General features: G+C 40.3%; 1 protein-coding gene across 1 annotated transcript in view; it reads right to left on the bottom strand.

Moving 5' to 3' along the window:
• Positions 1 to 19,395, bottom strand: part of pcxb (pyruvate carboxylase b) — a 309,723-nt gene that overhangs the window by 143,024 nt on the left and 147,304 nt on the right. Inside the window, exon 12 of the mRNA XM_030722659.1 lies at positions 15,329 to 15,511. Within this exon, the coding sequence (XP_030578519.1) occupies positions 15,329 to 15,511 (183 nt within the window). The remainder of the gene's footprint in view (positions 1 to 15,328; positions 15,512 to 19,395) is intronic.

The following is a 19,395-nucleotide window of genomic DNA, read 5'->3' as shown; positions in this document are numbered from 1 at the left end:
TGTCCTGGACTGAAAGCATTTGTTTTCTCAGCAGCAGCACTGAGCATTACGCTTAAACTCATTGTCTCCTCAAAATGAAACAAATCTCCATATTCTCTCACACGAACACACACATGGCCCTGCGCGCACGTGTAAACAAAGCCACGGAAACACACACCATATTACTTAAATCTTCGAGAAAGAAAAGTCTGTATTCTTAATCTCTCCTGGCTCTTCTATCGATCTGAAAGCCTATTTATGCATCTTCTCTTTCATCCTCCCTCAGCCCCTCCCTCGTTCCCATTTTTTCAATAACAGGCGCTGTATCACAGAATGAAATGCAAACTGCCAATCCCATCTCATCACAGAAAAACAGATAAGAAAATGACATTTTCCCTTGGGGGGGTGGGGGTGTGTGTGTGTGTGTGTGTGTGTGTGTGTGTGTGTGTGTGTGTGTGTGTGTGTGTGTGTGTGTGTGTGTGTGTGTGCATATCCTCAATCCATCTTCATTTCCCATCAGAACTTTACCATCCAAGCTTATCTTATTTTGGACTGTCATCAAATGGCTGAACACAACAAACAGTTATTCTGCTTTTTAATGTTTGTTGTGAGAGGTGGCTGAGATTGGGAGCAGGCGCCTGATTCTGTTTTAATTGACAATTAATGAATCCAGACATTAGCCGATCCAAACACCTGGCTAAGGGCAAGCCATAATTAAACTCATTAGGATTAGAAAAGAGACTTTTGTTCTCAATCAGTCATTAAAGCAGCCAAAACACTAGGCACTCTCCCAAAGTAATTTCTCTTTCTCTCCACCCCCTCCCTCCCTCTCCTCGTATTCCTCAAGGTTTAACACTTTCCCAATATTTCCTTCAACTTTCTATTTTGTTCCATTTCCTCTGATTTTTGGAGGGATGCATTTTTGGAAATTTCTCCCAAGGAGTTTACATCCCCTACACCTTTTCCAGGCAAGCAATCCAGTCTGTAACCTTTGGGCTTTTTGGACTGTTTTTCTAATGTTGGACAGGCAATGCACACCTCTGCAGTATCTGAGCCATCTGATGAGTCTACAAGTGCAAGATTTCAGTGTTTCTGTATTTGCTCATATTCGGGGGGGTGGGGGCAAAGCTACTGGTTCAAACATTCAACAGCCATTGGCAAACCCAACCAACAGATGGCCATTTTTCTTTTGTATATGTACAGTATGGCAAACAAATCCTTCCTTATTAATCCAAAAACAGTTGGTTCCTGATGAAAACATCATTTTGGGAATTGTGTATTTACTTCCCATCCTAAACGAATGTTGCTTAGGATAAAAGAACAAAGAAAGTGCTGATAAGTAAAATGCAGCACTGCTACCAGACTTAATGAGATCAAATCAGGACACAAAATCATTTTCTTTCAGGAGAACAAAAAACATATCCAATTATCTACGTAAGGATTATTTTAGTTATTTGACAGCTATGTGGGAGCTTCTGTGGATGAGGAAAAAAAGAAGAAAAAAAAAAGATACTCAGACCATTTTTGGGAACATTTCCCCATTTCATGTTTTAGGCATTTACTTGATGCTCTTATCCAGAGCCACTTAGGAGTGAAGGCACTGGCAGAATAAATCTCAGTTCTTAGATCACCAACATTACGGGGATAAAGGTTTTTCGAAATGGAGGTATAATTTTTTTTTTTTTTTTTTTTTTTTTTTTACTTAAGACCAAATTAGAGGCAGCAGATGTGCAAAGGGAATATGATTCAGTGCAGAGAAGGTGATGTGGGAAGAAATGGGTTTTCAGCTTATAACTGAGGATGTGGCAGGACCGTACCTTTCTGACCGATGGCAAAGTTATTCCACTTTTTTTTTTTTGCCTGTTTTGTGCTGATTCATTGTGGCCCACAGGCTTCCTGTGCGTAAAACCCCTGAAATTCCTAATTGTAAATAATCCCATGCCAAACTCTGTGTAGGGGAGTGTCACATTTACTTTACCATAACATAGCTTCCCCCAAGCCTCGGAGGAATACGCCAACTTTTCAGCAAATAAGTTCTTTGATCAAGGGGCTGCTGTGTGAAATGCAGACTGGTACTCATTTCCTCTGCTCAGAACAGCCCATTTGCACAGCAGGCAAAAATGAAACCACAGCAAATTTACGGTATACTACAGAACAGATTACTGTGACTTTTCACTTCTACCAGAATAGCAGTCTTTATGTTCCTGATGACCTCCTTTACATTTTCTGTGGCACCAACACGGCTCTAAATTCTCCGCTCGTGTTCATGGAAAGTGGTAATTAAACAGCCAATTTGCTAACATCTAATGGAAGAATTGGCAGAAATGTGATATTTCCCTCATACTCCCATGAGGAAGTGTGCTTTTAATATATTTAAAAAAAAAAAAAGAAGAAAATCAGCTCATGACTTGTGCGTCAAATGTTCCATTTCACCAACATTGTGTTTGTTCTGTCCAAAACTACAATTGTAAGCTCAATGAATAATGCAGCCTCAAGGGACGGCAACCAAAGCTTTGGGCTTTTTTTTTTATATTCCTGCTTTATCTTTCCCTCTCTCCTTCCATATCGATCTCCTAGAAGTGTAGACTTTGTGATGAAATGCCACTCTGAAAGGTTTTTGTCCAAGACAGCTGTAAACATGTCACCTCTGCCAGCCTTCTGGCTCTGTACGGCCTCAACAAGGCCTTTTGTAAATGTCTCAACTGGAGGGCTGTTAAGGGCGAGGCTAGTTTTACAGCCAACAAGAACATCACACGCTACTGTCTCAAATCTTACAATTCAAGTGCACCTGAACTTCACAGCCCATTTTTCATGTCTAAGTGAAATTGTAGGGCAAGGCTGAGCTACTCTATAACTGACTAATGAGTATATGCATACTATTGTATACACACCAACTGTAATGTGGAGCTTAACTTAGCACTGGGGCTGTCAGGAGTAAACACAAAGACCAAACAACAAAGGAAGATGTGGTCAGAAAGGTAAAAGAAATTTTATAGGATGCATTGACGAACAGTTAGCAAGACATCAATCATTCAGCCTCATGAGCACAACAGATACTTTCAGACTAACGCTGAGAGAGCCTCCCCCAGAATTTTATATCAAGGAGAGAACAGTGAGAGCAGGTACACCTCAGGCTCATTCTTAAAATTAAAAACAAACAGTGAGAGCCACTGGGGTGCCAGATGTTGCAATGGAAACATGCAAACTCAGCTGCTAAATAACCCACAGAACCCAAAGAGGTATGACAACATTTTATTTTTGCGTAAAAACGCATTTCTGGTTTCAGAATTTCAAAAAAGAATTTTCTGCCTAGAATTAGCTAAATGTACATTTCTGAAGGCTGGGATTTGTTCCCCAGGTTCTCACACACATTTAAAACATCTGAAAAAAAGTGAGGCATTCACAGGTGCAGCTGTCACATTTCCTTGCAAATAAACTGCTACTGCATTTAATGCTGCCCTCAAGAAGTATTTGGAAAGCATTTCATTCCCTTTGTCAGCGCGGCTGGAATAATCAGGCGCTCAGCCGGTCGAGAGTAATCGAGTTCTGTGTTCCATTATGCCTTTTCAATTGGAACTGGAAATTTCGGAGGGAAGAACTGAAGCCCCTGGGAAAAGGACAGCAAGACAGATGCACGGCCACCACAGCTAAAATTGTATAACAACGATTTTTGTGAAATCGCGGCTGTGTGAGCCCCACCGTTAACAAGCCGGTGAAAGAGGAAACCGATGAAGTTGAGTCCAATCCAATGACAAACAAACCTGGAGTCGCTGACAGCTTCCCTGCATTCTAAAAACTTTTAATTAAAAACCAAAAGGGAAAAACATCTAGAATGTGATGCTTGGAGAATGATATCAATGAGGACCGATAAACTCCATTTGTTTTCATTATCAAAGCTACCTGTGCCACCAGAATAAGGATGCCATATTCTTAAATATATTACAGTTTATTGCAACACAAATGTATAATTTAGCTTGATTTACATACAATACGAATGTGTGTCTGAGTCCTAAGTAAACTGTGGTGTTTGTGTGTAATAGATGCTTAAACCCTAAAAGCTTCCTGAAAGTGTGCGCGAATGAAAATCAATCAGCGTGTGTACCGAGCCTTAATTAAAACTACTTGGACCCCACTTATGTGTGCATTTATATGCACATCACCTCTACCAAGTCTCACTATTCATGACTATGCATGGGAACTTGCACAAATACACTCCTGTATTTTCACTTTTAAACAAACTCCTCAACGTGTCTCAAAGGTTTCTTTCTCCATAACACTGACAGCACAGGTCTGACACTTAAACATGCAAAAAAAAAAAAGTTTGTCTTAAACCTGCTTAAGGTTAAAATGTGACCAGAAAGAATCCATGTGCTGTTTAGCAAACAACCTACTGCTGAACACTTCAATAAACCAAGGAGATCATTGTAGACTTCCGAAGGACCAGAGTTGACCACACCCACCTCTACATCAACGGGGATGTGGCGGAGACAGTGACCTCCTTCAGGTTCCCGGGAGTCCACATATCAGTGAAGCTGACCTGGTCTGTCGACACCAACACAGTGACGGCGAAGGCCCAGCAGCAGTTTACTCCTTTTCAAGCGAATCATATCCTCAGATTCACAGACCAACTCAGCCTCGCCACGGCGCCAGCATTCTCAGCCACCCCATCTCCAGCCTCCACCTGCCAGCCCCACGGATCATACCAGTCTGCACTCACCCCTGCTACCAGACCCTGGAGACTCCTCACCAACCCCGACCAAGTCCTGAACCCCCCCCCGAAGCCTCTCTGCCTAAGCCCATTCAAGTCCCCTTAACTCACTACCACCACACTGCTATTAAACTCCTGCCTTACACAGTTTCTCTTTTCCACAGAGCCTCCGTGTGTGCCAGACAGACATTCCACGCTCCCACCAGTATTAACTCCCGCTTGTGCTTTGAACTTTTTAATAAACTTTGTTGATTGAGAACTGTCTCCTCTGCGTCTTGGGTTCAACCCGCCCAGCAAACATGACAATCTTATTCAATCTTATTCTACTCTGCTTTATATACTTTATACTATGCCGCACAATGGGAGAAGCACCTGTAATATCATTATGTGTGACATATGTTCTGCCCTCATGAATATATTCTTCTTCTACACCTCTGTTTGGATGCTCAGCTGCCCACTCTCATTCCAAGCCTTTAATTGCTCTTTGGTTTTCATTTGTACTCACTGCCCACACTTACACTTTAATTTATTGCTCCTCATTCATGACTACCTTCTTTGCCACTCAAGGTGTTACGCTGGAAAATAGCTGAACAGCAGCTGCCAGAGCAGTTCACTGCCTGCCTACATACAGTGATTTACAGCTAGACAAAGAAGTTTGTACTTCGTTTTATTCGGTTCCAATAAACTGAACACACATACTGCACAATTTACTTACTGCAGCAAGTTCAAAGCAAGAAAACAGAAGTTAACCAAAACCTTGGACACTGTGACAGACAGCCCGTGCCCTGTCACAGTACATTACTAACCAGAGTAATCAAACATCACCTTCAGTAAGGTCACTCCCCCCTTCTCTCTCTCGCTCTCTGAGAGTGCTCATCTGTCACTCTCGTCACAAATGAATGTTCTAAAAGTCCTCCAGACCACCGCAGGGGAGCAAGATCCACTATGCATTTTTGTTGTTTTAAATGAACGCTGATAAACGCAAGCTGTGATGTAAAAGAAGATCAGGGGGTTGATGGAGGGATGGAAGAAATGAGCATGGCAAAGGGAAAAAATAAAACAACTGAGGAGGAGGAGAGGAGAGTGGGGTTAAAGAAATTCCATCTTTAACCCCTTTATATATATATATATATATATATATATATATATATATATATATAAAATCAGTTTATGAACATGCATGTCATTGAACTGTGGCAGGAAACCAGAACACACAAAGTCCCCACCTACCTACCTACAACTTCCTTGCTGTGAGAAAGCAGTGCTAACCACTGCACCCTCTACCACACATTCAACATAATAAAAAACTAAAAAAAATAGAGGAGCGAATCAGCTAAACAGAAAGATGCTGTAAAGGCACCGTGTTATTCCCCTTCCTAACTTAGATTCTCCCTTCATTCGCCTCACTTTCCATCCCTACTCTCCCTCTTTCACTTTGTCACAGCCAATTTCCAGCCGTTTAATCCTGATTACGCCTTCAAAGTCCCAGCTGACAGCACCCGATTCAAACTTCCTGTGATGTACATTGGCATGTGGCAGCAAGATGCTGATTGTGGTTACAAAACACATCTGTTTCATTTCTAGTGATTAATTAGCTGTTGGAATTTAAATGTTTTAGTGAGCACGTAATCTCTCAATATGCAGTTATGCTGTAGAACTACCATCATTGTGGCTTTGTGGTAGATCCAAAAAAAAAAAAAAAGGCAGGGATCATTACCGAACTGATGTGATGAAATGCACAGTCACCTGCAACTTTGGTGGCCTTAAAGGTTTCACTTACCTGACATACTGTATTTACCAAACAGAAGCAAGAGCAACAAATGTCAAGAACCCCATTATGTTTATATATTCACCAGATAACGGGACACTGAACCTTCTCTTTTTCACTCCATTTTCTTTCTGCTTTGATCCTTCGCTCATACCGAGGCTGCTGGCCCTGAGCTTGGCTCAGCTGGGTGCAAGTGATTTAGGTGTCTGATTAGGTTTGCTGTTACAATATTTTTGTGGTTTACTTTGGTGAACTTAAGAGCTTCCATGCACAATGGCATGTTAGCGTGTTGCTATGACTGTGTGAGTGCGGCTATTTGCTTGTGCCGCTGTGCATGTGTTGTGCACGCATAAAATGGACCAGCTCATAATGCCGATGCTGGTCCCTGGCCAGTGGATTGGTCCCTCTCTACATGCTAGTTCAAATATAAAGGTTTTGAGTAGATACACAATAGAGAATCGTTTTATCACGCACAAAACCTGAACTGCTGCAGAACTGAATCCTGTCTTTATTTTTTTAGAAGTTTGACTTTAAGGCTTTCCTTTTAAGCAATTTTTTTTTTTCTAATATTTTTTTTCCAGTTTTTTGGAGTCACTAAACATGCCCTGTTTTATTTTCCGTCAGTGCCACCTTTTATACTTCCAAACTACAACTAAAATCCTGCTCTCATTTTTTGTCACATCCTTGCCTCATCATGCATTCCCTTACTCACCCCAACTTTGTTCTCATGTAGTAACTGGATTTGAATGTTGACATTTCATTGAATTTCCTCAAATTAGGCTTTTCCAGGACTAGCTCTTAATTATAAACAAAAAATTGTCTTAGAGATTTACAAAAGCATGAATCCCATTGCTGCGTCACACACACACACACACACACACACACATACACATACACACACAGATAATTACAAAGCTGTTCATGTGATTAAGTACCGTGCAAGTGGTTGTTTAGAGGTGTGAAATGAAGAGGAGACAGATAACCCAGCCCCTGGAGACATATTAGTGTGTTATTTCATGTGAGATTTAGAGTGCTGACTATGTGTGACAAAATAAAGTGTGTGTGTGTGTGTGTGAGAAAGTGCGTCGTTTCACAGTGTGTCTAAACCACTTATTCCTCCTACTGATAAGTCAAAGACGAGATGGATTTCCTGTCTCTCTTCTCCTCTTTGTAAATGCTGTTTGAATGATCCTGGATCAGGACATCAGCCTATCCCTCTGTTTAAAAAAAAAAAAAAGCCCACAACAGAGGGAAGAAAGGTTCATCCTGTTACCAGGTTAACCATGATCTCGAGGTTACTAAAACAAGAGAACCAAGAAGGAATGAAAGCAAAGAAAGAAAAGACAAAAACGAGCTGCAAAATAATCAGGCTCAGGGAAGTCAAGCTTCCATCCAATGCTCAGTTTGTTTAACTTTTCACAAGGTTATATAATGACCGGTCTGAAATACCTGAGTACCTAGCCACGCAGAGGTGCGTACATGCTGCTCATAAAACACTGAAAAGCTCTTTTAAAGGCTTGTACTATGAGATGACTTAATTTTATATTTATCACTTTACACACCGAACCTCAGAAGAAAAACACAAAAACAGGAAAAGCTGTCATACATAAAGCAAGCCCACTCTGATTCATCTGAGCTCAAAAGTTGGTGATCTATATTTGGGTTTCACTCGGATGTGAATTAAGATGACTTAAGAGCTTGGATTAAGAAATAAACATTGACCAACAGGCAAAGTCCATCAATATAAACAACATCTATAAAGAACGCTAATGTTAGGGCCTCAGAGGACAGTAAAGGTATAAAAACTAAATGGAGATTTGAAAAGAAAAAAAAAAGGCAACGCCCCAAATGAAAACTCATGTGACAGTCAGTGAGCTGTTTGGAGGCTCAGCATAAGTTTGCTCTCGAAAGCAGGCTGAGGTCAAATGGTTGGAGAGGGGGCAGAGCTTTACAGAAGAGAATAAAATGATAGAGTGAAGGGGCTGTTAAAGAAATTTAGGAAAATTAAGCTGTGTCACTACTACACTATCAGTAACCTCCACAAAAAAAGGGGAAAAATTGAGTGCCGACATGAAGAGATACGAGTTCAAGTTTAAGAGCTCTGCTTCATTTCTATCATTTCTCCACTGATAACTGCAGTGTGAGCATATACAGTCACAGCAGCCATAAATGCGTTGCACACTGCATTTACTGTTTTTCATGTTTATATAAAGAAAAATGCTATAGTGACTTCATGTAATTGATGCAAAAGAAAATAAAGGTTTCATTCGAATGAGGAGGAACAGAAGCGCGACTCAGAGGTGACCTTAAGATGTGCAGAAGCCTGTGAGCTGTCAGGTTTATAATGAAGCAAAGCATTACTGGATTCTTCAAAGAGCCTCTCTGAATAGAAACCCCACCGTTCCGCCCCCATACGGCCTCTATCCCTCTCACACACACACAGACACACACACACGATTGCAAAAACTTGGTCACCTCAGGCATGCTCACCCTTATGGACGAGGGTCATAAAATCACCTGCCATGAATCGAAGTGACCAGTTTTACAATCGTCCAAACACCCCAATCTGCTGATGTCTCCACCAAACTGGATAAAACGTTGAGCCTGGTAAAAGTCTGATTACAACCTACAGATGTTTCCTCTATATTGACAGGTTCACATGTGATCTCTTCTGGCCAGGCAACTATTATTTGCCTCCATCTTTAGAAAACACACCTGTAAAAGGTCTCCATCACAGAGAATTCAGGAATCAACCCGAAACCATTTACTGGTCTGCATTAAGGGAGTGTGTTTGTTCCCGAACTCATTGATCATCAAGTAATGATTCGTTATAGTAGTCATTTCTTACACTTTTACATGTACATGCCCATTCTACTGCACTGTTTGGGCTGTTTGTATACTCCATCCATTCACTTCCGATTATCCTGTTTAGGGTCCCAGGGGGTTGGAGCCTATCCCAGTGGACGTAAGGCGAGAGGCAGGGTACACCCTGCACAGGTTGCCAGCCTGTCACAGGGCCAACACAGAGACAAACAACCACTCACATTCATGCTCTCTATGGGCAATTTGGAATTTCCAATTAACCTAACCCCAGTGAGTGCATGTTTTTGGACTGTGGGAGGAAACCGGAGTACCCGGAGAAAACCCATGCAGACACGGGGAGAACATGCAAACTCCACACAGAGAGAGAGCGCCACCGTGCTGCCCTGTTTGTATACATATAAAAAGCAGCTTTGTTCACATAAATAGAAGAAATATAGGACATTGGATGTTTATATACAGCAAGATGTACGTACATGTGCTTGTTAACTATATATTTATTAAGTATATAGTGAGAAATGAGTATTAATTCCACCAATCAGGTGCACAAATGCTAAAAATGGGTCATTTTTACCCCTTTGGTAGGTGGTGTTAGGCAACATGACCTCATAACCTCTGAGACAAGAACCTTCAGGAGCCCAAGCTGGACCTGTGTGCCAATTTCTGCTCCTCATCTCCTCATTGTGTAGGAGGCATTTGCAGACAGCTGTGGTGTATTAGAGTAAGATACAACCAGTTATTCTTTAAATATCATCTGCTGCTGTTGCTACATTGCTATGCACCGCTTCAACATGTGGAGAACTGCTGTTCCATGCCCAGATACTGTTTGGGAGATGGGTTATTAAGGTGGGCAGATATCCCTGATTATCACATTTGTGATCTTAGTATTACTGATGACGTGTGAGATTTTTGTAATTAGCTTCCTCTGAAGTTTTCTATATATATAAAAAAAATTCAAAATTCAATATATAATATCCATCCATTGTCTACATAAATATACTTTATGATAATTATATAAATGTGTATCATATTTATTATTTTATATTTATTAAATATAAATGCATGTATTTAAATATATAATAAAAAAATATAAATTTTGAAATTTAAATTGGATTATAAATTTTTATTAAAATTACCCTTTACCTCCAGGCATTTACATTTTTATATTTTATTAAAAAATATGTATTTTTATATTGAATGTTTTTATTGGCTTTAATATTTACTACTTTTATTTATGATATACATTTATAATATAAAAATACAGTATCAAATATAGCCAATATTAATGCAAAAGCAACTTTTAACAATTTTTCATAATTTTCCTTAACACTGAGTACCACAGTGCCCGCAGATGTACTATCCTTTATTTTCCATGTTAGCTTACTTATTGTATGTTTCACTCTTTCCATCATGACTGCCCATTTAATATTTTCTCCCCACGCTTCACCTATCTGTCTATCTTTACCCTCCTGCCTCTGTTGCTTTCCATCCATCTCTCTCTGATTCCTGTATTTTTGTTGCTGAATGTGTGACTTTTCCCTGCTTAAAACACACACACACACACACACACACCCCCACCCCCACCCTCCCTTTGGGGAGTTGTGGGTCTATAATCATTGCACAAACAGAGATGCTGACAGACACATGCACATGTGGACTCAAACTGTACAGAGAAGCAGAAGGTAAACAGCTGAAATGTCAAACATAATTCTACACAACAGAGGAGCACAGCAGGCAGCCAAGCTTCAGCTGAGCAGCTCAAACTCTGACAAGTGCATTTCAGTTTCAACTTTTATTTCAAAGTTACAGTACACTTAACATGCTGAGAGACTACCATGATGGCCACAAGTTACACTGCACCCTACTGTAACCACGACAGTGAACTGAATATTAATTCCATGTTACAAAACAACTATTCAGATTCACAGGATTGGACGCACTGCTGTTTTTTTGCTGTTCTAGAAGACAAGGATGAAGGATGAACAAAAAGTCTGCTTACAGAAATGGAGGTCATTTCAGAGGGTTATTTGGAAATCAAGGAAGAGAGAGGCTTGAAGAGTCCTTGAGAACACAGAGCATCAGAACAATTGGAGTGTGCAGCGACTCAAACGTATTGACATCAGAGAAATGACAAATTGTGTCCTAAATGCTGGTAAAAGCAAAGCATGTGGAAGAGGCAAAAAAAAAAAAGAAAAAAAAAAAGGGGAACAGCAGTCTCTGTTCCCACTTTGATGAGAAATGTTTTTGTCTGTGAAATAATTATAGGAACACAAGCACTTGAATTTTTTAAACTCTAGGACATAACACCCACGTAGTAAACTCAAAATTGAATAGTATCAAAAGAATTAAAGAAAAAAAAAAAAAAAAAGCTCAGAGTTCTTCTCAAGTTCAAAAATACCCGACAAAAAGAGTTGTCATGGTTTCTGCCTGACACCAGCAGTCTTACCAAAAACAGTTTTTAATTTCAGACCTTGCTGTGTGATGTTCAGCGTCCTGTTCTCTGCCGGTGTCCATGAGGTTCAAAGCTTTCACAGCAGTATGCTGATACAGAACAGAAAGGAGGCCATTTCTCTTCAGATGTAAAAGGCACTGGACAAGGCTGTTCTGGGTAGCTGATGCCTCATCGACTCTTTGCCATTACCAACATATAAAAACAGCCTTGTTTTATATACGAGTTACTTATAAAGTGTTGCCATTTAGAGTATGTGGAAAGCTCAAGTATAAGCAGCTCAAGTTTCAGTCTGTGCCTTTTCAGTCACACGTGTCTCATTTCCATCTATTTCCAAGCTTTCGTTCATTTATCTTTATGGACATTTTTTGGTCATTGTTGTTTTCAAAAAATAGTTAGTAAAAATCATATTGTGTGATATTCCTGCATAAGACTGAAACTTAGCTATGAACCAACCCCCATTTCCAGACCCAGCTCTGCCGTCCTCTACCACAGATGTAAATTAGTTGAGGGACCGTTTGGAAGATAAATTAAAAACAGACCAGCAAACACAACTTAAAGACTCAGCGCTGCAACCCAAAGACATCCTTGTACCAGCTGGGTTGAATTCCACATCCAGATTACCTTTTTCATGATGCACATGCCAATGAATGGTTTAAAGCCTTGTTTTGTTTAAACAAAATTCTGGTATCCACACTTAAATCTCAAACACTTCTTTTCAGCCACTTGTTGCATAGTTTTACCATTTGGCTGCACTCCAGCAGTCACTCCTGCTTTCATTCATTTTACAGTAAGTCAGTCATCCAATCCCTCCCTTATTGTGCTGTGTTTGTGTAGTGTGTCTCGAGTTTATAACAATCCCCTCTTAAAGATACCGTGCGCAGAGTGTTGCCCGATCACCAAGAGAAACTGTTAGCACTGGTTTCACCAAAACAAAAATCGCTGAATGAGTGGTCAAAGTGGCCATGCTTAATAATTCAAGTTGATGCCATATTCCTTACATTAAGTTAATTAACCTCTGCAGCTACTGCAGCAAAGCCGCTCCCCCATTAGGGGTCACAGTTCATCTGCCTCCATCTCATCCTTTCCCTTCGACCCTCTACTGTGATGCCAACCCTCTGCATGTCCTCCTCCTTTAAATTCATAAATCTTCTCTGTGGTCTTTCCGTTTTCCTCCTGCTTGGCAGCTCCATATTCAGCAGGAATAGACCAAGACCACAGAGAAGGCTTACGGCTGTAAAAAAGCATGGTTGCAACATTCTCGTTTTCTCCTTTAAAAACAAAAATGACATTTCAGCTTACTCTGAAGAACTGGAGTGTCTCTTTTCACTTACAGTGTAAGACGAGATGTTTTTATACTGAACTATTTATGAAGTTGACTCTGTGTTTACTACCAATTCCACAAAAGTGACTGAAAGATGTTTACAACATTTCTTCAAATTTATTACATTTGTCACCTTGAAAGGGGAAGTTTTGAGATTTTCCCTGCAATGAATCTTTGTGCCCATCACCCCTATCTAATCTTACAACAAAAACATCTGAGACCTTGGCTGTCCAATGCACTGTTACGAATTGGAGCCTGATTAAAAGCCCCAAAACACCTTTTACCTTGGCGTGTAGGGAAGAAAAAGGCATGTGTTGTGAGCTCCCTGCACGTGTTGCATCAGACTCATCTAGACGGCAAATTGTTCAATTTTAATTGAGAGAAAATTACAGACTTAAATGTGCTGTGAAATGTGTAAATGACGACAGCAACAAGAAATCCAAATAAAAAATTATTGCGTTCTGTGCTCGTCTAATTCAGCAACTAATTGGTTTTATAAAATGTCAGCCATTTTTAGTATTTATAACACTCTAAATGTCATTATGTTGGCAGTACAAAGTACAATCAATATAGTTTCCCATTTATCAAGTTAACACTGTGTCTTTATACTCCAAAGTTTGTAATGCAGCAGTGTGCGAATGAATGACAATCTCTGCAATCGACAGTCGTGAGAGGGGTCACCAACAGCATGCCAATAAATACAGATTTATTTAACTCGTTTTCCCATTAATGCCTGAAATGGAAATCGTCGTAACTGGATTCAAAATAAATTGCATCTGTTTCATCGCAGGTTCATACACAACACTCGTTTGTGCGTCTTTGTGCCTGTGCGTCCCACGCATCCATGCAACAAGTTCATACTTGCACCTCTGCCATCTAACAGATTTATGTACGAGTTTGCAGAAGTCTAAGTTCAAGCTTCTTTTAACCAGAGAGCCACAGTGGAGAGTGGAGCTCAGAACTGAGGACTAAAGCAAAGAGCCAGGCACATGTTATAACTCAATACTGTTTACCTATTCAGATGATATCCAACGGTCACCAATTACTCTACTAGGGTAGGGATGTGTGCAACTAGTCCACTCGATGTTTAAATGTCACTGCTCACGCTACTGTGTGCCAGAAATACTTGGTTAAAGGTATTATTCTTATTAATGTACAACAGCAGTTACTGGTTAAAAGATATTATGACAGCACTGACCACTGGCCCCCACTCTCTCACTTTGTGAGGAGAAGTCATAAAGGAGTGAGGGGGGGGGGGGGAGTAAAGCGATGGCAGCTGTTCTAACCAGTGCTGCGTGTCGGCTTTGTCAGAATAAATTGGAATATAACCAAGCAACCAAACTGATGTGACATATTCTGCACTGGGATGCAGACACTAGCATGGAAGAAACCAGGGCTACTGCTGCCAGCAGGTTAGCCAGAGTCTGTAAATGAATCCAACACTGTGTTTACAGTGTTCACAGCGCCAGCAACATTTAAAAACATGAGGAACATGATTAACAGTTTCATATAGCTCCATTTTTAAGGTTTTCTTTGAGTTTTCTGTCTTTTAGATTTGTCAGCCAGTAATTTTTTTTGGTCTCATTTAAACAACTAGCATATTAGTTGCCATAAACATCCATGCCATGTATGTAAACAAGGCTCTCATACCGGCATCCTTTACTTCTTTCTGTTCATGCTGCAAGTAGGATATAAATTCCCAGGTGTGTGTTTCTCTCAGCAGCAGCGCTGCTGTTTTTCCTGAGTATGATCAACACAGCGTTATGGAAGGTGGACAGCACTACCTTAATGAGTACATGTTTTGTCACCAAAACTGCTATAAGCCAACAACAACTGGCACCTTCTGACTCTGTCAGAGTGTTTTCAGTCTGAAAGCCAAGAAATAAAGAGGAATATAAACCATGTAATCAGCCAGAAAGGTCACACGGGCTAAGTGTCCAAGACTGCTAGTGCACCACTTCATAGCTGTAGCACTCTGCAGCCAACTCAGCGCAGACTCACTCTTTCAGTCTGAAATGCATCACACCATTAATCTAAACAACCCTGAGCAGTTTCAGATGGGCTCTTACCAAGCCAGTCACCAATACACAGAACAGAATTAAATTTATGTGTCAGCTGTGAAAGAATCCCTACTTGTGCCAAAACCTTAATTCATTCCCGAGTTTTTCCGTCAGCTCAACTAGCAAACAGCAGCTAGAAAAGAAAATGAAAGCAGCAAAAACACATGCATACAACTTTGCTGCTGGAGCATCTTCAAGCACACTTGGCTGAATGTCCTACCTTAACCCCTCGCACTCTGAACTCAGCCAGAGCTCGGCTCATCTTTGAGGCTGCGGTGTTCAGGTCCTTTCCGCTAGCGATGACTTTTACCAGCAACGAGTCGTAGTGGGGGGAAATGACAGCTCCCTGGAAGGCTGAGGCGCTGTCCAGACGAATACCCATGCCCTCTCCGCTTCTGAAGACCTGGCAAGAACATCACAGGATAAAAATAATATGCCTGTCACTCCACAAACACATTTAAATATAACAAATGAGGTCATTGATATTCTGTTATCAGTTTATCTTTGTACACAGTGAGGAAAAGTCATAATATACACACACACACACACATATACATGCATACATATGCACGCATACCCATACACACACTTTTTTGGTGAATTGTATTACATTGATATTTCCTGCACTTGCACCTGAATAATTTGCCAATACAAGATTTGGTGTATGCCAGCAAACTCCAGTAATGCTACTGAATGAATGCACTCCGCCCCTCCTGCATATGTTTTACAGGAAGTACTAATATTTGTGTTATTTCTGTGCCACTATTTACTGGTACTCAGTAAATAGTTTTTATTTTCACTGCTTTTCTAGAAACAATACTGGTCTAAGTTCCTGCAATCCACAGAGTTTGAGCTGGGATCAATGACCAGTGCAGGCACACATCTATTCAGACATGGAAAAAAACAAGCATAGCAAGGAGCCAGGCAGAAAAAGTATCCTGGTGGCTCAGTGCCCTGAAATGTAATGGTGCACTAGATTCATATCAAGCCTTTCAGCTTAGTCACATGTCTCTCCTACAATCCCTGATTTGAATTGTAAAAATTGATTTTAAATGACAAAACCTTCAAAAATAAATACAGCAGAAGTGGAACATTATTTCTTAATCACTTCATTATTTCATCCTTTTTTTCCCTTCTATCTTCTCAACACGGTTCACAGGACTGTGATGTAAACAACAGAAATTAGAAACATCGCATCTGTTAGGCGCCTAAAACCTCAGCATAATTTAACCTGCACTGTGAAGATAATGGCGGCCAGATACAAGAGCAGCAAAATAATGAGATGAGAGTGGAGAAAACGAGCATGAGATGAGTGAGAAATGGAAAGACTGAACTGTTCCAAACCGCTTGGCAAGAGAGCAGAGAGGGAGGCGAGGAGAAGCGAAGAGGAGAATGAGGAGTGTCCAACACTAGAACATATGGAGCCCCTCGAGGGCTGGAGGAGAAAGATGAGTCGAAATCATAATTATAGCAATGTTGTGCCACACTGATGATCTGCTGCTAATATTAATGTAACAGACAAAGCAGACGTGCAGACCTGTCAGCATTCATAGTAGTTTATCATTAATCATTTGCACCTTGCAACTTGCCGTGTCATCTGGAACAAGCAGCACTCAGAGTGCAAACCTTCACCAAGGCAGCTCACTCTCTGGGCAGTATTTACTTTTAAGGGAGAAGTATTATATTTTGTATATCTTCCTTTTCTTTTCTTTCTAATAGTGCAGTAAAAATCAGATAAGGGTAGTATAAAAGATGTTTACTCTGATTACACCATTATGTAGGAGCAGGCCATGTACAATGGGTACAGATTTGTAAATAATTGCACATGGAACATTTGAGTTTATTAGATATTACATTACAGTATATTTCTAACTAACCAGGCAGCTTGTTCTTTTTCTTGACATACTTTAAAAAGACATAAAAAGGTATTTTGGGGTCAACTTGAAAGGCAGATTTGAATCAAAAGTGAGATCAAAGGTCAAATGTGACATGAGATTTGGATGCAAACAACAATGTGATATTTAGAATCCCCATATATCCAATAAATCATTAGGTTGACCTTGAATGTAAAGGCCTTTACACACTGGATGCGTAAAAACTGTCGTGCATTAAAAATGTTTTTTGGACTCGCCTGTTCTTAATGCATCCGTTCACACCGACCGCGTAATTTCACAAGACGAATTTGTGGCGTTTATTTTTACACATCAAGCTCGATTTTTTCTGATTTTCACAAATGAATAAGCAGATCTGAACAAACAGAGCTGCATTTGGCAACGTGTGAGCTCATAGCTCAAAACACACAGTGACAAACCAAATATACAGTGATGTGGGAACAGTAAAATAATATTTTTCCTCAGACACACAGCTAGACGATGCTTCGGGTCAATCGAGTCTCTGAAATTATTTTTCTGCCTCCTCAGATCTGGTCCCAACTCTGCCAACAAGAGCTCAAACTGACCTCCTGAAACACGATGCAACTTCAACTCCTGGATCAACCCGTGAAATTCTCCCTGCAGCTGCCTGATCTTGAGCTGAACCCAGAATCAGTTTCTTTCCTTCTTTTGTTTAGAAACATCAGGACCAGCTCATCCTCGCTTGATGTTGACTTCATTTTTTTCCCACAGTGCGTTTTACGAGGACAAATTATCCGCAAAACCACAACATGTTCGGTGTGTACATACTGTAGGTAACACGACAAGATCGCATCTGAAAGATCTGGAATTTCGTGTTTTTTTGTAACGCGCTCAGTGTGAAAGGCTTTAAGGCAAATTTGACTGGATTGTTAACGCGACTCCACTCTACACCCCAACAAAGTGTTAACAAAATGCATTCAAAACTTTTTGAGCCATTATGTTTACAGACAGACGTTACCAAAACATGACCTCCTTGGTGGAGGTAATGATTTCTCTCTCCCTTGAAACAACTCCCTTCCACATAAATACAGTAAAGCTCCTTCAATAAAACACAATATAACATGGTGCAGTGCAAAAGGCTTGGGTCACCCTTCATCTCTATATTTAGCAAGGAAAAGAGGAAATAGGTGCAGCAATTTACTGAAAAGTACAAACATGTAAATATAGCATATAAAAGACAAAACAGAGTTTGTACATTTCTAACAAGCTTGAAAATCAATATTTGGTACGACCACCTTTATTCTTCAACACAGCCTGAACTCTCTTATGCAGCTTTAAGTCATTTCTTTTCAGGAACAGTTCTCCAGGCTTCTTGAAGGACACTCAAAGTCTTCAGTCCTAGTTTCAGCAAATTGCTCTTTGGGAATCACCTTGTTGGTGCAAAAATACTATTTTAAGCCCGTCAAACTGTGTCGTCTCGCATTTTTCCACAGATGCAACTATGGAAACAAATGATGTGTAACAAAATACCTAAAAGATATAATTTAAATTTGGTTCTTTACTAAGTTGTGTGGCATGTGTAAACAACACTGGCTCATCCCTTGAGGCAGGTGTCTTTTTTTTTGCACTTGAATGATTCATAGGTCAGCATCATGGGTTAAAAATAAAAGTCCCCTGAAAATGGGTACAAGGTCTGGACTGAAAGAGTGAAAAAGCAGCCAATGTCAAAAGAAAAGCTTTGAAGGAAGTTGGGGAAACCAAACTACTGCTCGAGACCACTTTTTAAATAAAAATACTTGTCTGGCTCCTTGGAAGTAAAGTATAAACAAATGAGGGGTGGCTCAAGACTTTTGCACAGTACTGCATTTCTTCACAACTGGCTTATAGTAGCGCAAATAACACCATTTAATCTCTGCAGAATTTGCTAAAAGGAGTGCTAACAAAGCATTAGGAGAGTCAGAAAATATTTTTGAACAGATAAGGTGATGGCAGCGGAGAAGTGCTATTGTAGGCACGTTCCCTACAAAGCTGGATGTTTTCTTACACAAGCCAGAACGATGAGAAGTCAAAGTATCTGTATTGGAATGAAAAAAAGTGATCATCCAAAAGGAACCCATGTAGACAGAACATTTAAGCTAAATGCAGTCCCCACAGCAGGGAACTGAAAGATGTGAAACTGCAATTTAGACATCGATACATCTGCTCATCAAGCTGAATACTAAATAAATACCCTGAGTGGGCATTAATGCATTTTTCAATTTGGATTTAATATTTCAAAGAATCATTTATTCATTGAAATATCCTCCACCAAAGAGGAGTTTTGATTTTCTTCAACTCAACTGGAGACCAAGTGGAAAGAGGCTGCCTGCAGAGAGCAATACCCTGTTTCAAGGCACTCCCCTTTGATTTGGGGCTGGTCATCCATCAGCACTTC

Source organism: Archocentrus centrarchus (genome assembly GCF_007364275.1).
Source record: "Archocentrus centrarchus isolate MPI-CPG fArcCen1 chromosome 18 unlocalized genomic scaffold, fArcCen1 scaffold_23_ctg1, whole genome shotgun sequence".
NCBI classification, from domain to species: domain Eukaryota; kingdom Metazoa; phylum Chordata; class Actinopteri; order Cichliformes; family Cichlidae; genus Archocentrus; species Archocentrus centrarchus.
Note: the sequence above shows the minus strand (reverse complement) of the source record. Positions and strands in the feature narration are given on the sequence as shown.